The sequence below is a fragment of the Papio anubis genome, chromosome 6, assembly GCF_008728515.1.
Source record: "Papio anubis isolate 15944 chromosome 6, Panubis1.0, whole genome shotgun sequence".
NCBI classification, from domain to species: Eukaryota; Metazoa; Chordata; class Mammalia; order Primates; family Cercopithecidae; genus Papio; species Papio anubis.
In genome coordinates, this window is record NC_044981.1 from 28,152,201 (window position 1) to 28,173,006 (window position 20,806).

The 20,806-nt window shown below is 41.1% G+C and overlaps 1 protein-coding gene and 1 long non-coding RNA gene across 4 annotated transcripts in view; one reads left to right on the top strand and one right to left on the bottom strand.

The window, feature by feature from the left end:
* The window catches only part of ZSCAN12 (zinc finger and SCAN domain containing 12), a 61,024-nt gene extending 44,535 nt beyond the window's left edge, over positions 1 to 16,489 (bottom strand). For 2 of the 3 annotated variants that reach the window (XM_021937062.2, XM_021937061.2), the window contains exons 1-4: positions 16,371 to 16,489; positions 15,049 to 15,518; positions 9,964 to 10,108; positions 73 to 8,501 (exon numbers count right to left, since the gene is read on the bottom strand). In XM_021937062.2, coding sequence (XP_021792754.1) covers positions 7,213 to 8,501; positions 9,964 to 10,108; positions 15,049 to 15,450 — 1,836 coding nt within the window. In that variant the 5' untranslated portion in view covers positions 15,451 to 15,518; positions 16,371 to 16,489 and the 3' untranslated portion in view covers positions 73 to 7,212. The remainder of the gene's footprint in view (positions 1 to 72; positions 8,502 to 9,963; positions 10,109 to 15,048; positions 15,519 to 16,370) is intronic. The other variant, XM_021937063.2, reaches the window with a different exon arrangement.
* On the top strand, positions 466 to 20,545 carry LOC116275261. The gene is made up of 3 exons (XR_004184256.1): positions 466 to 544; positions 15,937 to 16,148; positions 19,823 to 20,545. It is a non-coding gene; the product is annotated as an uncharacterized LOC116275261 (long non-coding RNA).
* Positions 20,546 to 20,806: the final 261 nt, after the last annotated feature.

Consider the following 20,806-nt stretch of genomic DNA (forward strand, 5'->3'; position numbering starts at 1 on the left):
AATGAACCCAACTTTCTTTCACCAAACAGGGAACCCAGACTCCCTTTTCTCAACAGCCAGTTTTCCTTATACCTCAAAACTTGGAAGTCACCCTTAATTTCCCCTGGCAGCTCTCAACCTATCAGGCCCAACTTCACCAGAGACACTGAAAGGCCAGAGTGCACGAACCTGGGACCACCCCACTCCTAAAGGTCCGTCACAAAGGTCAGAAAGGTCGGTACTTTCGTGTCCCGCCGCCGTCAACGGCTGTCTCAGCATTCAGCTTCTCTAGGATTCTGGAGGCTTTCTCCTCTCTGTGGTTGCCTGGCCGAACCCCGCGCCAGCTCAGGAGCGCGAGTTCCAGCTGAGCAGTCAGGTAAGCCCGGGGGCCCATGGTCCCAGGCCGGGTCGCGTCTGACCCGCGCGAGGCCGGCCTTCCAGCTGCAGAACGTGGGAAGAGTAGTTTCGAAGGCAAACGGAGGATATAGCACGGGCTGCTAGGTACCTCTGATAACTAACAGGGGCGGAGACAAAAGGGAAGAAATCTCTCTTCCCAGCTTGGGCGGTAAGTGTCCCCTGCTGGCCACTGCTCATCAGTTCTCCAGGCAGGAAAGTAAAAGTATACCTGCGTGGGAGCTTTTATCCCAGGGCTAGGAGGACTGCAGCAGTCTGGGAAACCTGCGGCATGGTTAAAGGTAAATTTTGACCTGGGGCACTGGCATCTAGAGACAATGCATTTGAGAGAGCCCACAGCAACAATCAAAATAGCAGTTGTAAAGCACTAATGTGCCAAGCACTATTCTAAGCACTTTGTAAACTAATTTAATCTACATTGGGTTGGTATTATTATCTTTGTCATTTTACATAGGAGGAAACTGAGGGACAAGAGAGGTTAAATCGCTTGCCCAAAGTCACTTAGCTAGTAAGCTGTGATTCGAACCATGGCAATCTGTCTCTAGAATCCAGGTTCTTAAACCCTATCTCAGGAATAAGTAGAGAATTTGGCCACAGGAAGCTGCAGAGTCCCTAAACTGCCTCAATCTTTATCAGGGATGAAATGCGGAGACATCTACTCCTAAATTCATTACTGAAGTAGGCAGAACTAAGGCACTAAATCAAAACACTAAGATATGCCCACCAAGCTTGAAAAGGAGTAATGATGAACTAATCATAAATCAGAACTAACAAATGGCTTCCACTATAGAGCCCTTCTTGGGACTTCCAGAAGCAGGCCACCGGGCTTAGGAAAATGACTGGCAGGAACAAGCAGACATATACCCTAGAGATCAACTTGAACTATGATAGGTGAAAGCTCTGGGAGCCTTGACTGATGGGTTTCAGACACCTAAATGGTGTTTTTAAAGTGTATGAAGAGAATCAACTGTCCATGAAATCAAGGGAAAACTGCTGGCTCTAAATGATGGTCTTACAATGTAAGCTAGGGGGCTAATCAACTGAAAAGCTTAAAACACTTATCATAGTTGGCTCTGTCAACATCATATTATATACATGAGGCCATATATATAAAATACAAATTACAACACATAAAAATATTCATACATACTTTGTACACATTAATATATATATGTAGAAATACTATACAAGTAAAAAATAATGTGTGAGGACTCCTTACCAAATACACGCAGAATGTTTGAGAGGGAGAGGATCCAAAGAAATTCCAATAAAATGAGCTGCTGTAGTGACTGTGGTATAACTTTTTGGTTTAAAGGATAAAAGTTAGGAAGAGATTCAATTAAAGGCTATCGAATGATTATGTCTAGGTTGAACAAGCATTTGCTCAAATTCTGGCCTTGTGGAGTTAGGAGGGACATCATTTGAACTGTAAAACTGGTGAGTCTTAAGCAAAGAAAAATATCATATATCACATATATGTGTGTGTGTGCATTTTTAAATCCAAGAAGTATCTTCTAATATAAAATCACTTTTAAAAACTCACCTTAAAGATACATCCATCATGGGTTATCAACACTTGGGGACAAATCTTTAAATCTTTCTGTATTAAATTAGACAGCCAAATATTCCTTATTCTGTGAGAATAATGCAGAGTGATTTATGATTCTAAGCTAAGAAGGATGATCTTTTCACATAAAGAGCCCATTTTTAAAGTGGAATGTCTCCTGTGACACCCTCTCTGTGCAGGCAACAAGTAGAGCTGTTTATGCTGGCCAAACCTCACCCAAGATTTGGTATGCAGAGGGGGTCATAATACTATTACCTGAGGTGTTTGGACTCCAGGACTTTCTGAATCATTTTTTAGAATACTGACTAGAGATAAAAAGTTTTTACAGATAATTACTCAAGACACTGAATTACCACTGCAACACATGGTTTGTTCAACTGAAATAAACTGAGGAAGTGTATCACAGAAGTTAAAAGTGTGGACTCTTGAAGTGGGCTGCCTGGGTTCAAATCTTGGCCTTACCACATACTAACTCTGGGACCTTGAGCAGTTTTAGCTTATCTATTTCAGTTTCCCCAGCTGAAAGTGAGATGTTGTAAGTAAAGCATTTAGTAATGTCTGGCCCTTAGCAGTTAATAAGTGTGGAGTATTGTCATTAATAAACCCTTTTCTCAATTCCAAAAAATGGTCAATAAGAACAGCTTTGTTTTGACTATAGCAACTCGACAAATAATCTGTATATTAACAAAAAAGACTAGTTCTGTACTGAGTACAGGAGTGCAGACTTGTCTAAGTTCTTGTATCTTAGTGCTCTCTACAACCAACCTCATTATACAGTTGAGATGTCTCAATTTGGAGCCCTGATGAATCCCACTGTCCTTCCTCATTAGCTTCATCTCATACCTCAAACTCTGGTAACCTCTTAATACAATGTATTGTTGGAAGGAGGGCCCCATTCTGTTTTCCTCTGCAGTCCCTTCCCACTGCACTCTCTGGAATCAGTTTGTCAGGTTATGTTTTCATTCACAGCCTGAGTTGAAACTCACTTCACTTTTCATTACTTTAGAAACTTGGCTCTTCCCCAACCTCTCCATGCTTTTTGCCTTGAACACTTAATGTCATGTTTACCTTGAACCAATTAGAAAAGACAAGCCAGTCAATCTTATTCTTGTCCTTAATATTATTTGCAAACTTTATGATTCATTTGAGTTTTACACCAGATACTTCTATCTGGCTGTTGTTACAATTGATGACCATTATTTCTACCTTGGACCTGCTTCACTTTCATATTCTTCCTTTCCATCCCACCCCCTGTTATTGTTACTTCAAAATCCACATACATAAAATGCTTCAGAGGTTTCAGGTTTCCTAGGATCTTGTCACTGTCACACCACATCTGTATTTTATCCATAAAATGTACTCTTGACTTCATCACAAAGCATTCTCTGTTCACTGCACTCCCCAGTGTAGTACTCCTATTCCATATCTAACATGTCACATCCTCCATTTGCCCCTCAGGGCCTTAAATTTCCCTATATTGCCAATTTAGCTCCAATTAGTAGCCTTATTCTACTATATTTCCTCTTTATCCTGGAGAGCTAGTTTAATCCCCTTTGATGCCTACCTGGAAATTCCATGTCACTCCACCATTTTTTGGTACTACAACTGTATTTAAGCATGAGAAATAACCAGAACAAAACCCCAACATATATTTATATTTTTATTTTATTTTATTTTGAGACGGAGTCTCGCTCCGTCGCCAGGCAGGAGAGCAGTGGCGCGATCTCGGCTCACTGCAACCTCTGCCTCCTGGGTTCAAGCGATTCTCCTGCTTCAGCCTCCCGAGTAGCTGGGATTACAGGCACATGCCACCACACCCAGTTAATTTTTGTATTTTTAGTGGCGATGGGGTTTCACCACATTGGTCAGGATGGTCTCAATCTCTTGACCTCGTGATCCGCCCACCTCGGCCTCCCAAAGGTGGGAGGCATGAGCCACCACGCCCAGCCTCCACATTTATTTTTAAACAAGTATGAACTGTACCCTCCTGTAATCGGCATATTCCATTGTTCTGAGTCTTTGTTTATGGCCCCTTTATAATATTAGGTATATAAGAAATATTAAGCCACGTGCAGAAAGGCAAATGGAGGAATGTGCGCAATGACAGACCATATTAAGCAGAAAATGAGCTGGAAAGACCCCCAAGTAAAGGCACTGAGAGGAACAGAAGGCAAGTTTAAAACAAGGATTGCATTCCAGTGAGCAGTCAGATTAAAAGAGAGGCTCTGAAGTTACTGTGAACAGTAATTTCAGTTTGGATAACAAGTCTATAAAATCAGATTAGATAAGGAGTATGCATAGCATATTTGGTAAGGAGAACATTCTCACACAGGTTCTCATCATTAAGTAAAGTCCCCTCCACTGAGAGGAGTTTCTAACAGTGAAACAGCACAAGAACTAACATAAGTAACTCCATTTTTGTTTAAGGAGCCTTTACCCATTCCTCCATGTAGGCTAATTTTAGAGCAGAGATAATATGCAAAACAGCAATCATGTAGTTTTAAAAACAAACTCTGGGATTAAAGAAGTATGTATAACTATGTTTTGTTAAAGATTTACAGGAGCATTGTGACCCAACCAATGACAAAGAAGTTCCCAACTTCCTTGGACTCTTGCTGGCACCCAGATGTCTGTGGTCATAGGTTACCTCTTCATCCCAACTCTATCCTCTTCCCTTTTCCCTTAACATAAAAAGAGCCTAAAATTTGTACTGACTTAAGATGGTACTTTAGGACACTAGCCTACCATCGTCTCAGTTTGCTGGCTCTCCAAATAAATCTGCTTTTCCTCCCACCAACTCTCTTCTCTCCCGAGTTTTGGCTTTGGAGCCGCAAGCAGCTGAACCTTGGTTTGGTTACAAGTTTGCATTCTCATTATGTGAGAAATGGGAGGCAGGGTAAACTTAGGTAGAGCATAGGCCTCACATACTTATAGCTACAGAGCTCCCAGGCTCACTCTGGGTTGTTTCCTGGAGGAAGAAAACTAGGTTTCCAATCCCAGTTGCCTCAGTGCCTTATGCGTGTAACTCCTATGCTGGGGTTATGAAAAAAACCTAACTAAGCAGTCCTCAACTTAAGAGTAAGTTGTTTTTCAACTGTTCATTTGCCTTTCTCTCTCATGAACTCAACAAGTTTTTCCACACAGAAAGTCATGTAAGTTCCAATCCCAGAAGCCAATCTGACACCCAATATACCTGAATTATAATACTTAGACCATTATGACTTCTATGGGAATACGTGTTCATATTTACAACTTAGCTAGAAATATAATATTGCTATAGGACCAACGGGTGCTTCTAGTTCCAACCCAGGGATGAAATTCTGTACAGGGTTTATGGCTAGAGAGGCAAGAGACAGTGGCACTAAGAAAATGGGGGTGGGGAATGTATTACAGGAGTGAAGATGGGACAAAGACACAGGACTGTGTAATTAGGTAATTAGGAGTGGGACTTACTAAGGAAGAATGCAGATTACCCTTCTTTTATTTTTCCCCTTCCCCTTTTATCACTGTCTCACCACTTCAAACCCATTGACCAGCTAGAAGTATGAAGAGAAGAGAGGACTGGAGTTGTGTTGGGGTGCAGTAGGAAGTTAGTCCCAGAAATTGTGGAGTTTGCTGTGGCAGGGTAGAAAAGGAAGGAACTAACAGGCCATCTCAGTAGAGATTAAGAATGATTTCTGTAAATAAAAAGACAGATCAGGAGCCATGTGTACTTCTATGTGGCTTGCCTGTTGTCCACTAAAACAATCAAGACAGGTTCTCATCCAAAGCAGAATTTTTACTCAGCAAGACAAGGTTAGAGTCAACCAGTTTTTGGTTCATTTTTCAGAAGCCCAAGGGATAGTATCTCTAATTTGGGGTCCTTTTATGTGCTCAAGAAGTATACAAACCAACAAAATGTAAATCAGTTCTCAAGAGCAATTATTAGGGAATTCAGAACATAGTGGTAACAAGAGATCTGGGAAACAAAAGAAGGTAAAGCGTAAAGCAGAGAAGAGCACCAAGCCCTCCCCTAAATAAACAAACAACACAAGGCCTTGCACTCAGAAGACCCTTGGAATGTAGGTCTGTCTCTTTTTCTTTAAATACTTAAATCTGAAGGGATGGAAAGACCACCTTAAAACCCTAGTTTTTGGCATGATGGGGGTCTAATTCCCGGTTTACTCCAAAGAGCTGGTGGCACATGTTCCCTGTAAGGATTTCCTTGTGCTAAAAGTCTGCAGTGGCCTTTAGTTTACAGGACTGTGTTCAGGCTTCCCCACTTTGCAGACAGCCATGAAGTCAGCTGTCATTCAACTCAACATTTCTCAAATTTTAAAGTATATTAAGTAGCTGTGGAGCTATAAAAATGAAGATTCTTAACTTGCATCCTAGGCCTAATGAAGCAGAATGTGAGTGGGATTCAGGGATGTTAAACAAGCCCCAAACGTGATTTTGATGTTCATCAATGTTGGAAGATCACTAGTGTAATGGCCAGGACTAGAAGTCAAGAGACCTGCACTTAGGTTACTGGTCTTTTTCTTTGTGTGGGATTATAGCTGTGTCGCCGTCTTCATAGGCAAGAGTATTCTCATTTTTAAAATGGAGACTGCTTTTGATTTACCAAGGTATTTTAGGAATAAGAAAAGTGCTCTGTAAATGTCAAAGTGCTATAAAGTATGAGATGAAATTATTCACATTCTGGCCTTCTTATAGTCTGTCCCCAAGCTGTTTCCAACTTAATGCTATTGATTGCCCAATTTGCATGAACCTTTTACTTCAGGTTGGCTAGTTTTTTCCCTGATGCTTCCAAACCACATGCACTCTTAAGTTGGCTTACATTTGTTTTACCCATTTTCTCCCTTGTGACTGCTAAGTCTGCCCATCAAATCCTTATTTTAAATAAAATCTTTCTTCACCACTCCAGGCAAAAGTAACCTGTCCTTTAGAATTTACAGCACTTACAGGCTACAAAGTACCACTTTTATTCAACACCGACTTGTGCATCTATTCTACTCTCCTGTAGTCTTATTTAACTAAATATGTGGATCTTATCTATCCCAAACTAGGCTATAAACTCTCTGAGAAAAGAGTTTGGGGTTATCTTCTTGTTCTCCACAGCACCTAATACAATGGGCAGCACGTACTGAATTCTTATTAAATATCTGAGGTTTCCCTGTAACAATGGTGACTGAAGTTTTACCCCAATAATTGTAAAGCTAAATAGTGTTTCTCACCGGCCTGAACTCTGTGAGATAACTTCCCTGTAGTCATCACACAGAAACAGATTTTTCTCCTTTGTGGATAGTCTGATGTTGAGTAAGAGCTGAGTTCTGCCTGAATGATTTCCCACACTCTTTACATACATAGGGACCACCTCTATTATGGATGCTCTGGTGTTTACTAAGATCTGACCTCTGTCTGAAGGCTTTTCCACACTCATCACATTGGTAGGGCTTCTCCCCAGTGTGGATTCTCTGATGCTGAATGAGGCTGGTGATTCCTCGGAAGGCATTCCCACACTCATCACACTTGTAGGGCCTTTCTCCAGTGTGAATTCTCTGATGTTCCGTGAGGACCGATCTTTGAGTAAACGCCTTCCCACACTTATCACATTTATAGGGTCTTTCTCCAGTGTGAATTCGCTGATGTTCTGTAAGACTTGTCCTTTGAATAAAGGCTTTTTCACATACCTCACATTTGTAGGGTTTTTCCCCAGTGTGAATTCTCTGATGCTGAATAAGGCCACTCTGACTGAAGGATTTCCCACATTCCTTACACTGATAGCATTTTTCTTTGTGGTGGATTTCCTGATGGGAAACAAGGGATGAGTTATAAACAAAGGCTTTTCCACACTCATTGCACTCATAGGGCTTCGCGCCGGTATGAACTCCTTGATGCTGAGTAAGTATGGAACGCCGACTAAAACTTTTATTACACTGAGTACACTGATAAGGTTTGTCTCTTGTGTGGATCTTGATGTGGTGAAAGAGGCCTGCTTTCTGACTAAAGGCTTTGCCACAGTCATTACAGTGATAGTGTTTTTCTCCTATGTGAAGTCTCTGGTGTTGGTTAAGAGCTGACCACCGGCCAAAGGCTTTGCCACACTCATTACACTTATATGGTTTCTCTCCAGTGTGTATTATTTTGTGTCGAATAAGCACAGTTCTCCCACGGAAAGCTTTTCCACATTCTTCGCATTTGTAGGGTCTGTCTCCAGTATGGATCCTCTGATGTTCTGTGAGGTGTGAGTGCTGACTAAAAACTTTTCCACAGTCATCACATCCATAAGATTTTTCTCCTGGACAGATTCTCTGATGTTCAGTATGGTCAGAGTTCTCAGTCAGGCTTACTCCATTTTCATCACAGGTAGGTTGTTTATCTTCTCTGGAGCATGCAGAGGGCTCTTCTGTTATTTCTTCAGGTTCATGAGTTTCTCCACACCTAGCAGACTGGGACATATCATTTTCAAATTTACTGGATGTATTCCCATGTGGTTTCATTTCTTCAGAAACTTCTTGCTTTAAATTTCCATACTCATTTCCAGTCTCAACATCTAAAACTAAGAAGGGATCATAAATGTTACCTTTTGTACCTTTAAAATGTATCCATACATTTTAATATTAAGCAGCTGTTAGGAAATAAAAAATGCAAGACTCTACTATCTTAGTGATAAAGAGAGGAAAATATATTTGTTTCAATATGGAAAACATATATGCATCAAAAAATATCTGGAAGGACACACAAAAAATTAGTAACAGTTACAGCCTATTTCAGAGTAGGAGGAAGAGACTAGGTGGCTGGGAAAATCAAGTGGAATAGAAACTTTTCATTAAATAACTTTAAAAAATTTTGTTTTTGAGCCATGTACATTTTTACCTACTTAAAAAATTAAATGAAAATGAAACAGATACAGAGAAAGTAGAAATAAGGTAGTGGATCTTTCACACATTCATGAACTTTTAATATTTTGTAAAATTTGTTTTATTATTTTTTCTTTTTTTTTTTTTGAGACAGAGTCTTGCTCTATCACTCAGGCAGGAGTGCAGTGGCACGATGTCAGCTCACTGCGACCTCCGCCTCCTGGGTTCAAGCAATTCGCCTGCCTCAGCCTCCTAAGTAGCTGGGATTACAGGCATGTGCCACCACACCCAGCGAATTTTTGTATTTTTAGTAGACACAGGGTTTCACCATGTTGGTCAGGCTGGTCTCGAACTCCTGACCTCGTGATCTACCCATTTTGGCCTCCCAAAGTGTTGGGATTACAGGTGTGAGCCACCACACCCAGCCTGTTATTCCTTTTCTTTGTAAGTATACAATTTTTTTTTTCTTGAACCATCTGAAAGTTAGTTGCAGACATAATGGAGCAAAGTCTTATTTAATGAAGCAGAAAGGATATAGTGCAAGTGGAAGATAGAGGTATTGTCTGATAGGATAAAAGCTAAAAATAGCAAGGAGGTAGGCCGGGTGCGGTGGCTCACGCCTGTAATCCCAGCACTTTGGGAGACCGAGGCAGGCGGATCACAAGGTCAGGAGATTGAGACCATCCTGGCTAACACGGTGAAACCCCATCTCTACTAAAAATACAAAAAAATTAGCCGGACGTGGTGGCGGGTGCCTGTAGTCCCAGCTACTCGGGAGGCTGAGGCAGGAGAATGGCGTGAACCCGGGAGGTGGAGCTTGCAGTGAGCCGAGATCGCGCCACTGCACTCCAGCCTGGGCAACAGAGCGAGACTCTGTTTCAAAAAAAAAAAAATAGCAAGGAGGTCAGTATAAAGAGAGAGAATGTATCAGAAGGACTAAATTAAGTGTTAAAGCCAGAATTTAGAAGAATATGAATATACAAGAAAGTAAGGGTTGAAGAGTGACAAACCAGGCTATCTGAGAGTCTATGTATGAGCCATCAGATTCAGAGAGGGCCTTTTTGACTTTAATGATCAGAAACAGTAGCAAGTACAAAAAAGCCCCAGTGTCCTATGTTACCCATCTTCCCCTTCCTCCCAAGATGGGTCTTTCTTCTTTACCTTGCTCCTGTTGGGATTCAAGTTCTGGAGATTCATACTTTAGCTGGGCTTTCATGGACTGGAGGGGCATACTGGGTTCTCCTTCTTTTCCTAGAGGTACCATCTTCTGCAAGAACATTTCATGTTCCCCAGTGTGGGCTGAGACCTGAGGAAAATGAGATGTAGCTGACAGACTCACTCTGATAACAGAAAACAAAAAGTATACATTTGTGGCAGTGGCTGAAACCTGAAATGACCATTTTCCCAGATATAAGCCTGCCATAACCCTACCCATTCTTCAAGGCTAATATAAATGTCACCTGCTCTGGGGAATCTTCCCTTCTACACCCAGATGTAATTTCTCCTGTTGTTACCGCTAAAGTATGTTGGTTGTGCCACTTTTACTTCTTTGTCTTATGCTCAAAGAAGTGGAGAAAGGAAAGGGAGAAAGACAAAACAAAGGAGAGAAGAAAAAGGTGAAAGAGGCAGAAAGGAGGAAATAAGATAGAACTTAGGGTAAAATAAAACATTAAGAGAGACAGAGGAAAAGGAAAGGGGATATGTAAAGATAAATAATGTAGAGAAATAATAAAAAAGAAAGGCACCCTTGGGATGCTATGATGGGAGGATTACTTGAGGCCAGGAGTTTGAGACCAGCCTAGGCAATATAGCAAGACCCCATCTCTCCAAAAAAATTAAAAATTATCTGGGCTTGGGGGCGCACATCTGTAGTCCTAACTACTCAGGAGACTAAGGCAGGAGGATTGCTTGAGCCCAGTTCAAGGTTATAGTGAACTATGATTACACTACTGCACTCCAGCCTGGGTGACAGAGACACTGTATCTCCAAAAACAAAACAAAACAAAAGGTATAAGGGAACAAATGAAGAGAAAGAAAAGAAAGAAGGTGGGAGAAGAAAGAAAGGGAAAAGAAGGGAAGGAGAGAAATCTCTTCCATATTCATTCCTAAGCTGTTCCCAATAGTCTCTGCTCTTCTGAGGTGCCCATCCCACTTCTCTCTGGGAAGATTATCTTATTTTCTATTTATCCAAGATCACAATCATCTCAAAAATCATCTACTATTCATTTTATCTATCTCCACCCTCATACTCCTCTCCATTTCTTCTATCTTAGAGGATGATGTCTTCTCTATTTCAAGGCTCACATCTCTACTTTTGCCTTCAATCCCATCACTTTTGGCTTCCCTCTGACCCTTGCTCCCTCAGTTAACTAACTCATTTATTCAGCAATTTCAGTCACTGGGTGGCTGCCATCTTCCATGGGCCTATTTCCTCTTGCATTTAAAAATAACAGGTTTCTTCAGCAAGGTATTGTAAAAAGCAGGGATATGGAATCACATGGATTACTAACTCTCTCTCTTAGTCTAATAGCTCTGTGACCTTGGGCTAGTTACTTACTCTCTCTGAGATTATAAATAACATTTGTATAAAGCACCTTGCACAGGGCTTGGCATACAACAGGCTCTCAAATTACTCCCCCATTCTCTTCAAAGGTTAAATTTTATAAATAAGAAATCACCATATACTGCCTCTATTTCCCTGATACGGTTTCATTTTGTAGACTCAGTCTTCAGAATAAAAGCCAGAGTCAGCAAAATGCTCTCTCAGATGTACAGAAAATGGTGTTTTGATATCTCACATTTTGAAAAAAGAAAGCGGGGAGAAAAGGCCAGTACTGTGAGCTGTGCCTTCTATTCCTGGATCTCTGGTCAGGCCTCAGAAATCAAGCTGTAAACTCCATTAGATGCCCCCTGCAGTGCTTTCAGAGAAAGAACTGGTTGGCAATACAGATTCAGCACATTTAAAACCAAATTACTTTTGCCTGCATCTAAGAATCCCATTCTTTGTACCTCTCTAGCTACTCTGTTTCTACTGCTCATTACTCCCTTCATGATCTCATCCTATCTTGTGGCTTTAAATACTATGCATATTCTGAAAAGCCCCAATTCTGTAGTTCTAGCACAGACCCTTCCACTGAATTCGTTTATTATATCTAGTTGTTTGCTCAACTTTTCTGCTTGGGTTCTAATAGGAATCTCAAAATTAACATGTCCAAACCCTGTTTTTTGTTTGTTTTTTGTTTTGTTTTGTTTTGAAGCGGAGTCTCACTCTGTCATCCAGGTTGGAGTGCAGTGGCAAGATCTTGTTTCACTGCAACCTCCGCCTCCTGGGTTCAAGCGATTCTCCTGCCTCAGCCTCCTGAGTAGCTGGGATTATAGGTGCGTGCCACCACACCAAGCTAATTTTTCTATTTTTAGTAGAGACAGGCTTTCACCATGTTGGCCAGGCTGGTCTTGAACTCCTGACCTCAGGTGATCTGCCCATGTCGGCCTCCCAAAGTGCTACGATTGCAGGCGTGAGCCACCGTGCCTGGCCCAAACCCTAATTTTTGATTCCTGTCCTTCCACCCCAAACCCACTTCTCTCCCAGTCTTTACCATCTCTATGAAAGACAAATCCACTCTATCTGATATTCAGACCAAATAGTTGGGCATAATCCTTAACTTACTTTCTCTCATATTCCACATTCTATATAAAAACAAACCCTGTCAAGCTCTACCTCCAAAATACATCCAGAATCCAATCACATTTTACCACTCCCACTGCTACTATTCTAGTCCAAGTCACCAATATCTCTTGCCTGGATTATTGCTTATTATTATTGCTTCTACAATGGTTTCTTTGCCTCGAACTTTTACTCCTATGCCTACCCCAGCCCCATTGTGGAACTTTCTCACAGAAGCCAGAGTGACTATTTTAAAATTCAAGTCAGATTATGTCTCTCTTCTGTTCAAAATTCTCCAGTGACTTTCCATCTCAGAATACAATTCGAAATTCTTATAATTGCTACAAGTTCTGACATAATATAATCTTATAAGCATTTATTTCATCTCCTCCTTGACAAACACATCTCTACTGTGATAAGTAGATTCTCACTTTAAGACCCTCTGCCTGAATGCTTTTATCCCTGATAGCTGTATGGCTTGCTCTTTTCATTCAGATTTCTCCTATAAATGTCACCTATCTGAAAAGCCTTCTCTGACAAGTCTACAGAAAACAGCACAATCCCCACTTATTTCACTATTCCTTTTCTCTGCTTTTATTGTTGTTGTTGTTTGAACAGAATTTATTACCACCTACATCTTGTATGTTTGTTGGTTTTTTGTTTTTTTTTTTGAGATAGGGTCTCACTGTGTCTCGCAGGCTGGACTGCAGTGGTATAATCACGGTTCACTGCAGCCTCGATCTCCTGGGCTCAAGCAATCCTCCCACCTTAGCCTCCCAAGTAGCTAGGACTACACGTGCCTGCCTGGCTAATTTTTGTATTTTTTATAGAGATGGGGGTCTCATTATGTTGCCCGGGCTGGTTTGTTGATTTTTAATTTACTATCTGTCTCTCCTCAGTAGACCAGAATCTACATGAGAATAGCAACCCCCTGTGTTTTGTTGGCTCTTGCATTCACAGTGCCTAAAACAGTACCTAGTCCAAACAGACATACAGTAAATATGTACTTAATTATTTCCTACAGTCTTTAACTTTGTTAGGCGTGTCTCCATTATACTAGTCTTTCAAGCTTAAAATCCCTAGTGTTTAGCTTAGAATACATTGCTCTGTAAAGAGTTCTCCATTGGTTCTTCCTTCTTTATTTAATAGATCTAATCTGTCATCACTTCCAAACAATTCTTACCTAAGACATGCTTCATCCTTGGTAATCACACTTTCATGATCCTGTTTCTTTTTTTTTTTTAAGCAGAGTCTTACTCTGTTGCCCAGGCTGGGGTACAGTGGCACAATCTTGGCTCACTGCAACCTCTGCCTCCTAGGTTCAGGTGATTCTCCTGCTTCAGCCTCCCAAGTAGCTGGGATTACAGGCACGTGCCGCCATGCCTGGCTGATTTCTGTATTTTTAGTAGATACGGGGTTTCACCATGTTGCCCAGGCTGGCCTTGAACTCCTGACCTCAGGTGATCCACCTCCCTCGACCTTCCAAAGTGCTAGGATTACAGGCATGAGTCACCGCACCTGGCCTCGTGATCTTATTTCAAACTTAGATCTTTTTGCCACATGTTCCTACCCTCTCTATTGTATTTTGTATCACAGTGTTAGATTATACTTCCATTTCATTATTTCCCTAAGTTTCAAACTCTTTATATCAGGGTTTCCTAGTGTTGGCTCTACTGACATGTTGGTTTAGATAATTCTCTGTTGTCTGGGGCTGTTCTGTGTGTTGTAAGAGGCTTAGCATTAGCCTTGTCCTCTCTACCCACTAGATACTAGGAGCACCTCCCTGAGTTATAACAACCAAAAATGTCCCAAGACATTGCCAATGCCCTCTGGGGCACAAAATTGGCACTGGTTGACAACCACTGTCTCATTTTAGTATTAAAAACAAAACAAAAAAGTTCTATATAATTTGGTTCTCTTTTACATCTTACAATTAGTAAAGCACATTTAGACTCAAGAAGAAAAGGTTAGGGGCGTCTGTCTACAGAATAAAATCTCAATTCCAGAGGTTGAGATTCAAGGTCCTGGACACTATCTCAACTCCTCTACTCAGAATTCACCTTTCCAACCTAACTGGGCTTTCTACTACTCAAAGAAACACAGAACCCCACCCTGCTCTCCTCACTAACTTTCCATTGTACTCCCACATCTCATTCCCCTGAAATAGTTAATTTTTCCATTTTAAAACCCTGTAATGGAGTCAGAGCAATGGATATATCTGCAAAACCTTAATTCTTAATTATTTGTATTGCGCAACAGAGTGATGCCCCTCCAAGAGACTGCTTCCCATCCTGCTACTTTCATCTCTCTGATACCTTCTCTTGTCTTAGAAATTTTCTAAGATGAGCAGCATATTTATCAAACAGAATTTTGTAGCTTAATAGAGAAATATAAAATCCTTCCACAGAAAAGTTATAAATAAGTTGGGACCACATTAGCCAACTTTCCCTGAAACTCATGCCCCTTTCTGATGCATCAAACTGTCAAAAAACATGCTTTGTGAAAAAATGGCTGTTCTTCACTCTGGCCTAGAAATCCACAATTTATCTTTTCTCAAACAGAAGTCACATCTTTTTTCTCACCTGCTCTCCTGGCTCATCCAATTCTCTCTCTAAATCCTCCAGCACAGTCACCACCTCCTCGCCACTCTCTGGATGCTGCTCCTGCACCCAGGCCTGGAGCTCCTCAGGTAGGATGGTCAGGAACTGCTCCAGCACCAGCAGCTCCAGAATCTGTTCTTTGGTGTGGGTCTCTGGCCTCAGCCACTGATGGCAAAGTTCTCGGAGTCGGCTCAAAGCCTCACGGGGACCAGACGTCTCCTGGTAGCAGAACTGTCTGAAGTACTGGCGGAAGACCTCTCTGCTATGGGTGTTGTTTTTATGCAGGTCCCAATCCTGTCTGGTGGTATACTTCTTCTCCTCTATCTTTACTTCCAAACGTTCATCCTGGTCCATGTGGGCCTGGATAGCCCAAGTAGATGCCATTTTAGCTGTGCCAGAACTACCGGTGTTTCAAGTAAGATCTTCCCTGGAAAATTTATTCCTGGACAGTCCTGAGGAATAAGCCATCATTATTAACACAAACTCCACCATAAAGTAAAACTGCAAATTCTGATAACTTAACTACGATCTTTGAAATCTGGCCTCCAGGTTAATGTACGATACTTACTCAGAAAAATACTCTGATAGAAAAGACTTAAGATTAGACCAATTTAAAGAGAAAGACTAAGGAAAGGTGCCAAGTTGTTTCAGGACTTTAAGAAGAAGAGTAAGACTTGTTAGTAAACTTACTCTCATTTGGTCCTAAATGAAAGACAAATGGAATAAAACTAACATTTAGATCAAGTAAACAATAATGATAAAAGGTTAGGACATCCTTGATTAGTTACTTTTATCTTTTGAATGTCCAGATGTCTGGTAGAAACCATGAAATCACAAAAGCAACAAAGTCATGTAAATTTATTTCCTCAGGGACTTAAACTTTCCGCTCCTTATTCTTCATTTATAAAGTGAGAAGGCTGAAGAGGTTACTCTTTAAGCCTTCCCTCTATCCTCGTGGTCTGTGATTATAATCTGAAGTGAGGAAGGCCCTGGGACGCCGGCCAGCGTCTGTGAACCACCACTGTCTAGAAATGTCGGTAAGCGCTGAACCCAAGGATACACCGCCGAGGCAAACGCGGAAGGTAGGTATGGGCCTTACAGCACGGAATTGCTGCAGACTGGGAGCCGATCCCTCATCCTAGTCTCCCAGCGCACTTTGGGGAGGGAGAGCTTCCCGCGGATCCACCTGGGTTTGGGAGGACCAGGGTCCATTCTGCACCGGCCAGAGCCGAGGGGCCCAGCAACTAGAATACAGCAATCTTCCGCCCACCTCCTCGCAGCATACAGAGCACAACATCACTCACCTGCGGCCCCCCGGGCCAGAAGAGAACTCCCCCCTAAAGGCCTCGAACCCTTTTGGGACCCGGAACCCATCAAAAGTGACCCAAAAAGGCCGGAAGCGGCCACGGGAGGGCTGAGAACCAACCCGCGTGGGGCGCACTTCCGCGGCCGCTCTAGGAAGGGGGCGAAAGGGGCTTTCAACTCGGTAGTAGTGTTTCCGCGCGTCTACGTGAGAGGAAGGGTGATGATGGCTCTCAGACCTGCGAGTAAACGGAACGGGTTTATCTTTCTCCTCTTCTTTACTCAGCCATTGTCCACACTTCCCCCGGCCCGATGGGTGGTCAAGGCTTGTAGAACTGATCTTAAGACAGGGAAATCCCTTGCGTCTCCATTCACTTTGGGATTCTGTGTCTCTGAGGTTAGAGATGCCTCAAAGGGATGTTCTCGGGAGACCTTCTCCCGGGGAGCTTCCCAAATCCGCGCTTAGCGGTGGCGAAGGGATTTCTTCCACACAGACTTCTCAAGGGCCAGCGGGCTGGTTTCTGCCGGCTATTTCGCCATCCACGATCCTCTTGATGTTCTCTTTTATGCGCCGATGTATGATTATATGACAGAAAACCCGGTTCAATGGAAAAACTATAAAAAAAAAAAAGGATAATTTAGTAAATTAGCAAGATATAAAGTTAACACACTAAAATCAATGGCCTTCATATATGTGAATAATCAATGATAACGAGTTACGAGATATAATGGAAGAGAAGACTATATTTACAATAGCAACAAAAAATTGAAACTAGGAATAAACTTAACAAGAAATGAACAAAACTTCTATGGAGAAAGCTTTAAAAAGCTCCTAAAAGGCCAGATGTACATTTAAACAAACAGAAAGCAATATGCGGTTCTTAGAAAGACTCAAAGAGGTCAAACCTCCCTAAATACGTATGCAACTCTAGTATTCCAACAAAAATATCAACAAATATTGTTCTGGAATTAGATAAACTGATTATAAAGTTCAAGTGGGAAAATAAGAATAGCCAGGAAACCCATGAAAAAGAACAATGGTGAGGGTCAGCCTTATCAGATACTGGAACATACCCATATGATTTTATTGTATTAACAGAGAGAAAGAATAGACCAGAAATAGATCCAGGTATGTAAGGATATTGAGTAAATGATGAAGGGGACACCACATGTCAACAGGGAAATGAAGAACTTAGAAGTTGTGCTGGGATGACAACCATTTGTCAAAGGTAAAACTGGATTTATATTTCCCACCACACATCACAATGGAGATAAATTCTAAATGGATCTGAGATCTAAATGTAAAAAATCCACCTATACATGTATTAGAAGAGAACATGAACAATAATTCTAACACGTGGGAATGGGGAAACATTATCTAACCATATGACTCAAAATCCAAAACTCATAAAAATAATAAATCTGACTACATGAAAATAAAATGTATTGCTTGTCAAAAAAATAATAATAATAAGGAAAGAAAAAGACTTGCAACATATCACAGGCAAGAGCTAGTTTTCCAAATATCTAAAGAGCTCCTAAAAGTTGAGAATAACCAATAATCCAATAGAGAAAATGGCTAAAAGAAATAAATAGTTGACAGAATAAGAAATGCTAGCAGCCCTTAAACATCTGTAAAGATGTTCAACTTCGCTCAAAATATGACATACAAATTAAAAACTATGCTGACTGAGGTACCATTAGTCATCAGAATGGCAATGGTCCAAAAGTTTGACAGCATACTCTACTCAAGAGGAAGGAGAAACTCCTAACATTCTAGTGGGAATGCAAAATGGTACCACCCGTAGGTAGGAAAGATAATACTACACAGCAGAATTGTATGTGTAAGTTTACCCTTTGTTCCTGCAATACCACTTCTAGAAATCCATCTCAAAGACACTTTGACATGCACAAGATTAAATGGGATCGGGGGAGGCCTGATTTTTAAAATGCCAAATATGAGGGGATGAAATTGAGAAATAGGAGGAAAAATGGATCAGGGCTTCATCATTGATTGTATGGGGGTTAAGATAACCAAAAATAGAAGCCTGGTATCATCAGAGGATGGTGGTCCCTCCACCAAGACAGGGGACTAAATGACAAGTAGCATTTTGGGAGGAAATTTATGAGCACAGCTTGGCCATGTTAAGTTTGATATCCTAGGGAGCATTACACTGTAGATGTTGCTATTCGTTAACGGATTGGTTTAGGGATTTGTGGGTCTAGGAGTCATGAGAAGAGAGTTAGCTTGAGATCCATATTTTGGAGCCTTCCACCTTTCAGTAATGGTTAAAACAATTAAGAGATCTCATGAAGTGTGTGGTGCCAAAAGACAGCCTAGGACAGATTTCTGGAGTGCCCTTTGCCCCCTACTGCCAGCCCTGTAGATTCTTCTTTCAGGGCATCTGGGGAGAAGGGAGAGAGAGATCCCTCCTCACACCGTGTCAGGGCTCAAATGTCACCTGAAGCCATAGAACATCTCAGAAAACAACAGACAGAGAAATTATTGGACAACAACCTGAATTCAACCTGGAAGTGAACCTCAAGCTCACTTTGGGGTCCTTTTCTAGGCATCTTGAAGGATTTTTGCAATGCAGTCGTTTTCCAAGTTTCACTTGGCATGACTTACTGAAAGAAGCTGATATGAAAGTCTCACTTAAAAAGTCAACTTGCACCAAGAATGATTGACTTGGCATAGTTCCCAGGGACCTAGGTGAAATAGTCAACTTTTTGTCACAGATGCAACGTAGCCACAAGAAAAGAGCATCTAAGCACAAAGAGAGCTTAAGACAGAACTCTGAGTAAAACCAATCTCCGTCTTTTGACACTAGAGAAACACAAGGATATAGAGACAAAGAGCAGACAAAATGCATCTCTAGAATATCTTTGTTTTAAACAATTTTTGTCTAACGTTATTACACTTTTCGGTCATTTTACTAACCAAATAACTCTAACATTTAAAAAGGAGAAAGTTTCCTGTGATATATTGATAAGCCTTCTAACTGCACTTAAAAGGGAAAAGAAAGCAGATGTTGAGAGCTAGGACTCAAAGACTAAGAGAAAAGGTAAAACTGTAATATTGGAAGCCCACTTTGTTACTTCATGAAAATGAAAGCATGTATAAACTTGATTAGCTCATAATTGTGCCAGGTTTATTTAGTGAGGTTGAAAGGGGATGGAGACAATTGAGAAAAAAGTTATTTAGGAAAAGATTTCAAAAAAGGCTTATTTTTCCTTCAGACTTTAAATCTGAGGTGGATAAAGGTATTGTGGAAAATTAAAGATGGCTACAAATTCTTTGACATTTCCCATCAAGATGTGGGGTCTGTGTCACTTTCCCTTGAATCTGAGTGGGCTTAATCATTAATTTGACCAATAAAATACTGCAAAAGTTATGCCATGGTTTCTGGCCTGAGCCTTTGGAGAGCAGCAGCTTTCACTTTTTGTCTTTTAGAACAATTGCTCTTGAAGTCCTGAGCCACCATGGAAGAAGTCTACCAACCCTGCTTTCCAGTGACTGAGTTGCAAGAATCCTTCAAGATGCTGAGAAAATGATGCCAAAGTGAGCCTTATGTGACTCCAAGACCACATAAAGAAACTCTGAGACCTCATGGAGAAGATTAGCCCAGCTAAGCCCACTTTTCTGGCTGTCCCTGCCAAGGCACTTGGCATGGCAGTAAAACTGTCTTGGATTTTCCAGACAAATTATAATGCCAGATGAATACCACCAAGTGACTTTAGTTGACACCACATGAAACAGAAGAATTTCTCAGCTGCGTCCTCCCCAAATTCCTGGCCCAAAACATGATGGCGTGGTTTTTCTCCACTCTTTTGGAGAAACATTTTATGCAGCAATAGATAACAAGATCAGATGTTTACTAGATTATAACAGTTTGATTAGACTATTTCCTAAGAACATTAACTTTCCTGAGTTTCAATGACATAGTCAACATGCAATTTTTAATTTGTAGTTGATATTTAAATTTCCAGTTAGGAAAAAGCTTGATGTTGAGGATTTGCACTAAATTTTAGGCCAGGATAGCAACAATTTTTATGGAAATTATTATGTACAGTATAAGGTAACTTTTTATGGGCTATAGTTACTAACCAATTTCTTTTTTTTATCATTTTTATTGTTTATTTATTATTATAATTTAAGTTCTAGGGTACATGTGCACAACGTGCAGTTTTGTTACATATGTATACATGTGCCGTGTTGGTTTGCTGTACCCACTAACTCATCATTTACATTAGGTATTTCTGCTAATGCTATCCCTCCCTCATCCTCCCACCCCATGATAGGCCCTGGTGTGTGATGTTCCCCGCCCTGCGTTCAAGTGTTCAAGTTGTTCAGTTCCCACCTATGAGTGAGAACATGCGGTGTTTGGTTTTCTGTCCTTGTGATAGTTTGCTGAGAATGATGGTTTCCAGCTTCATC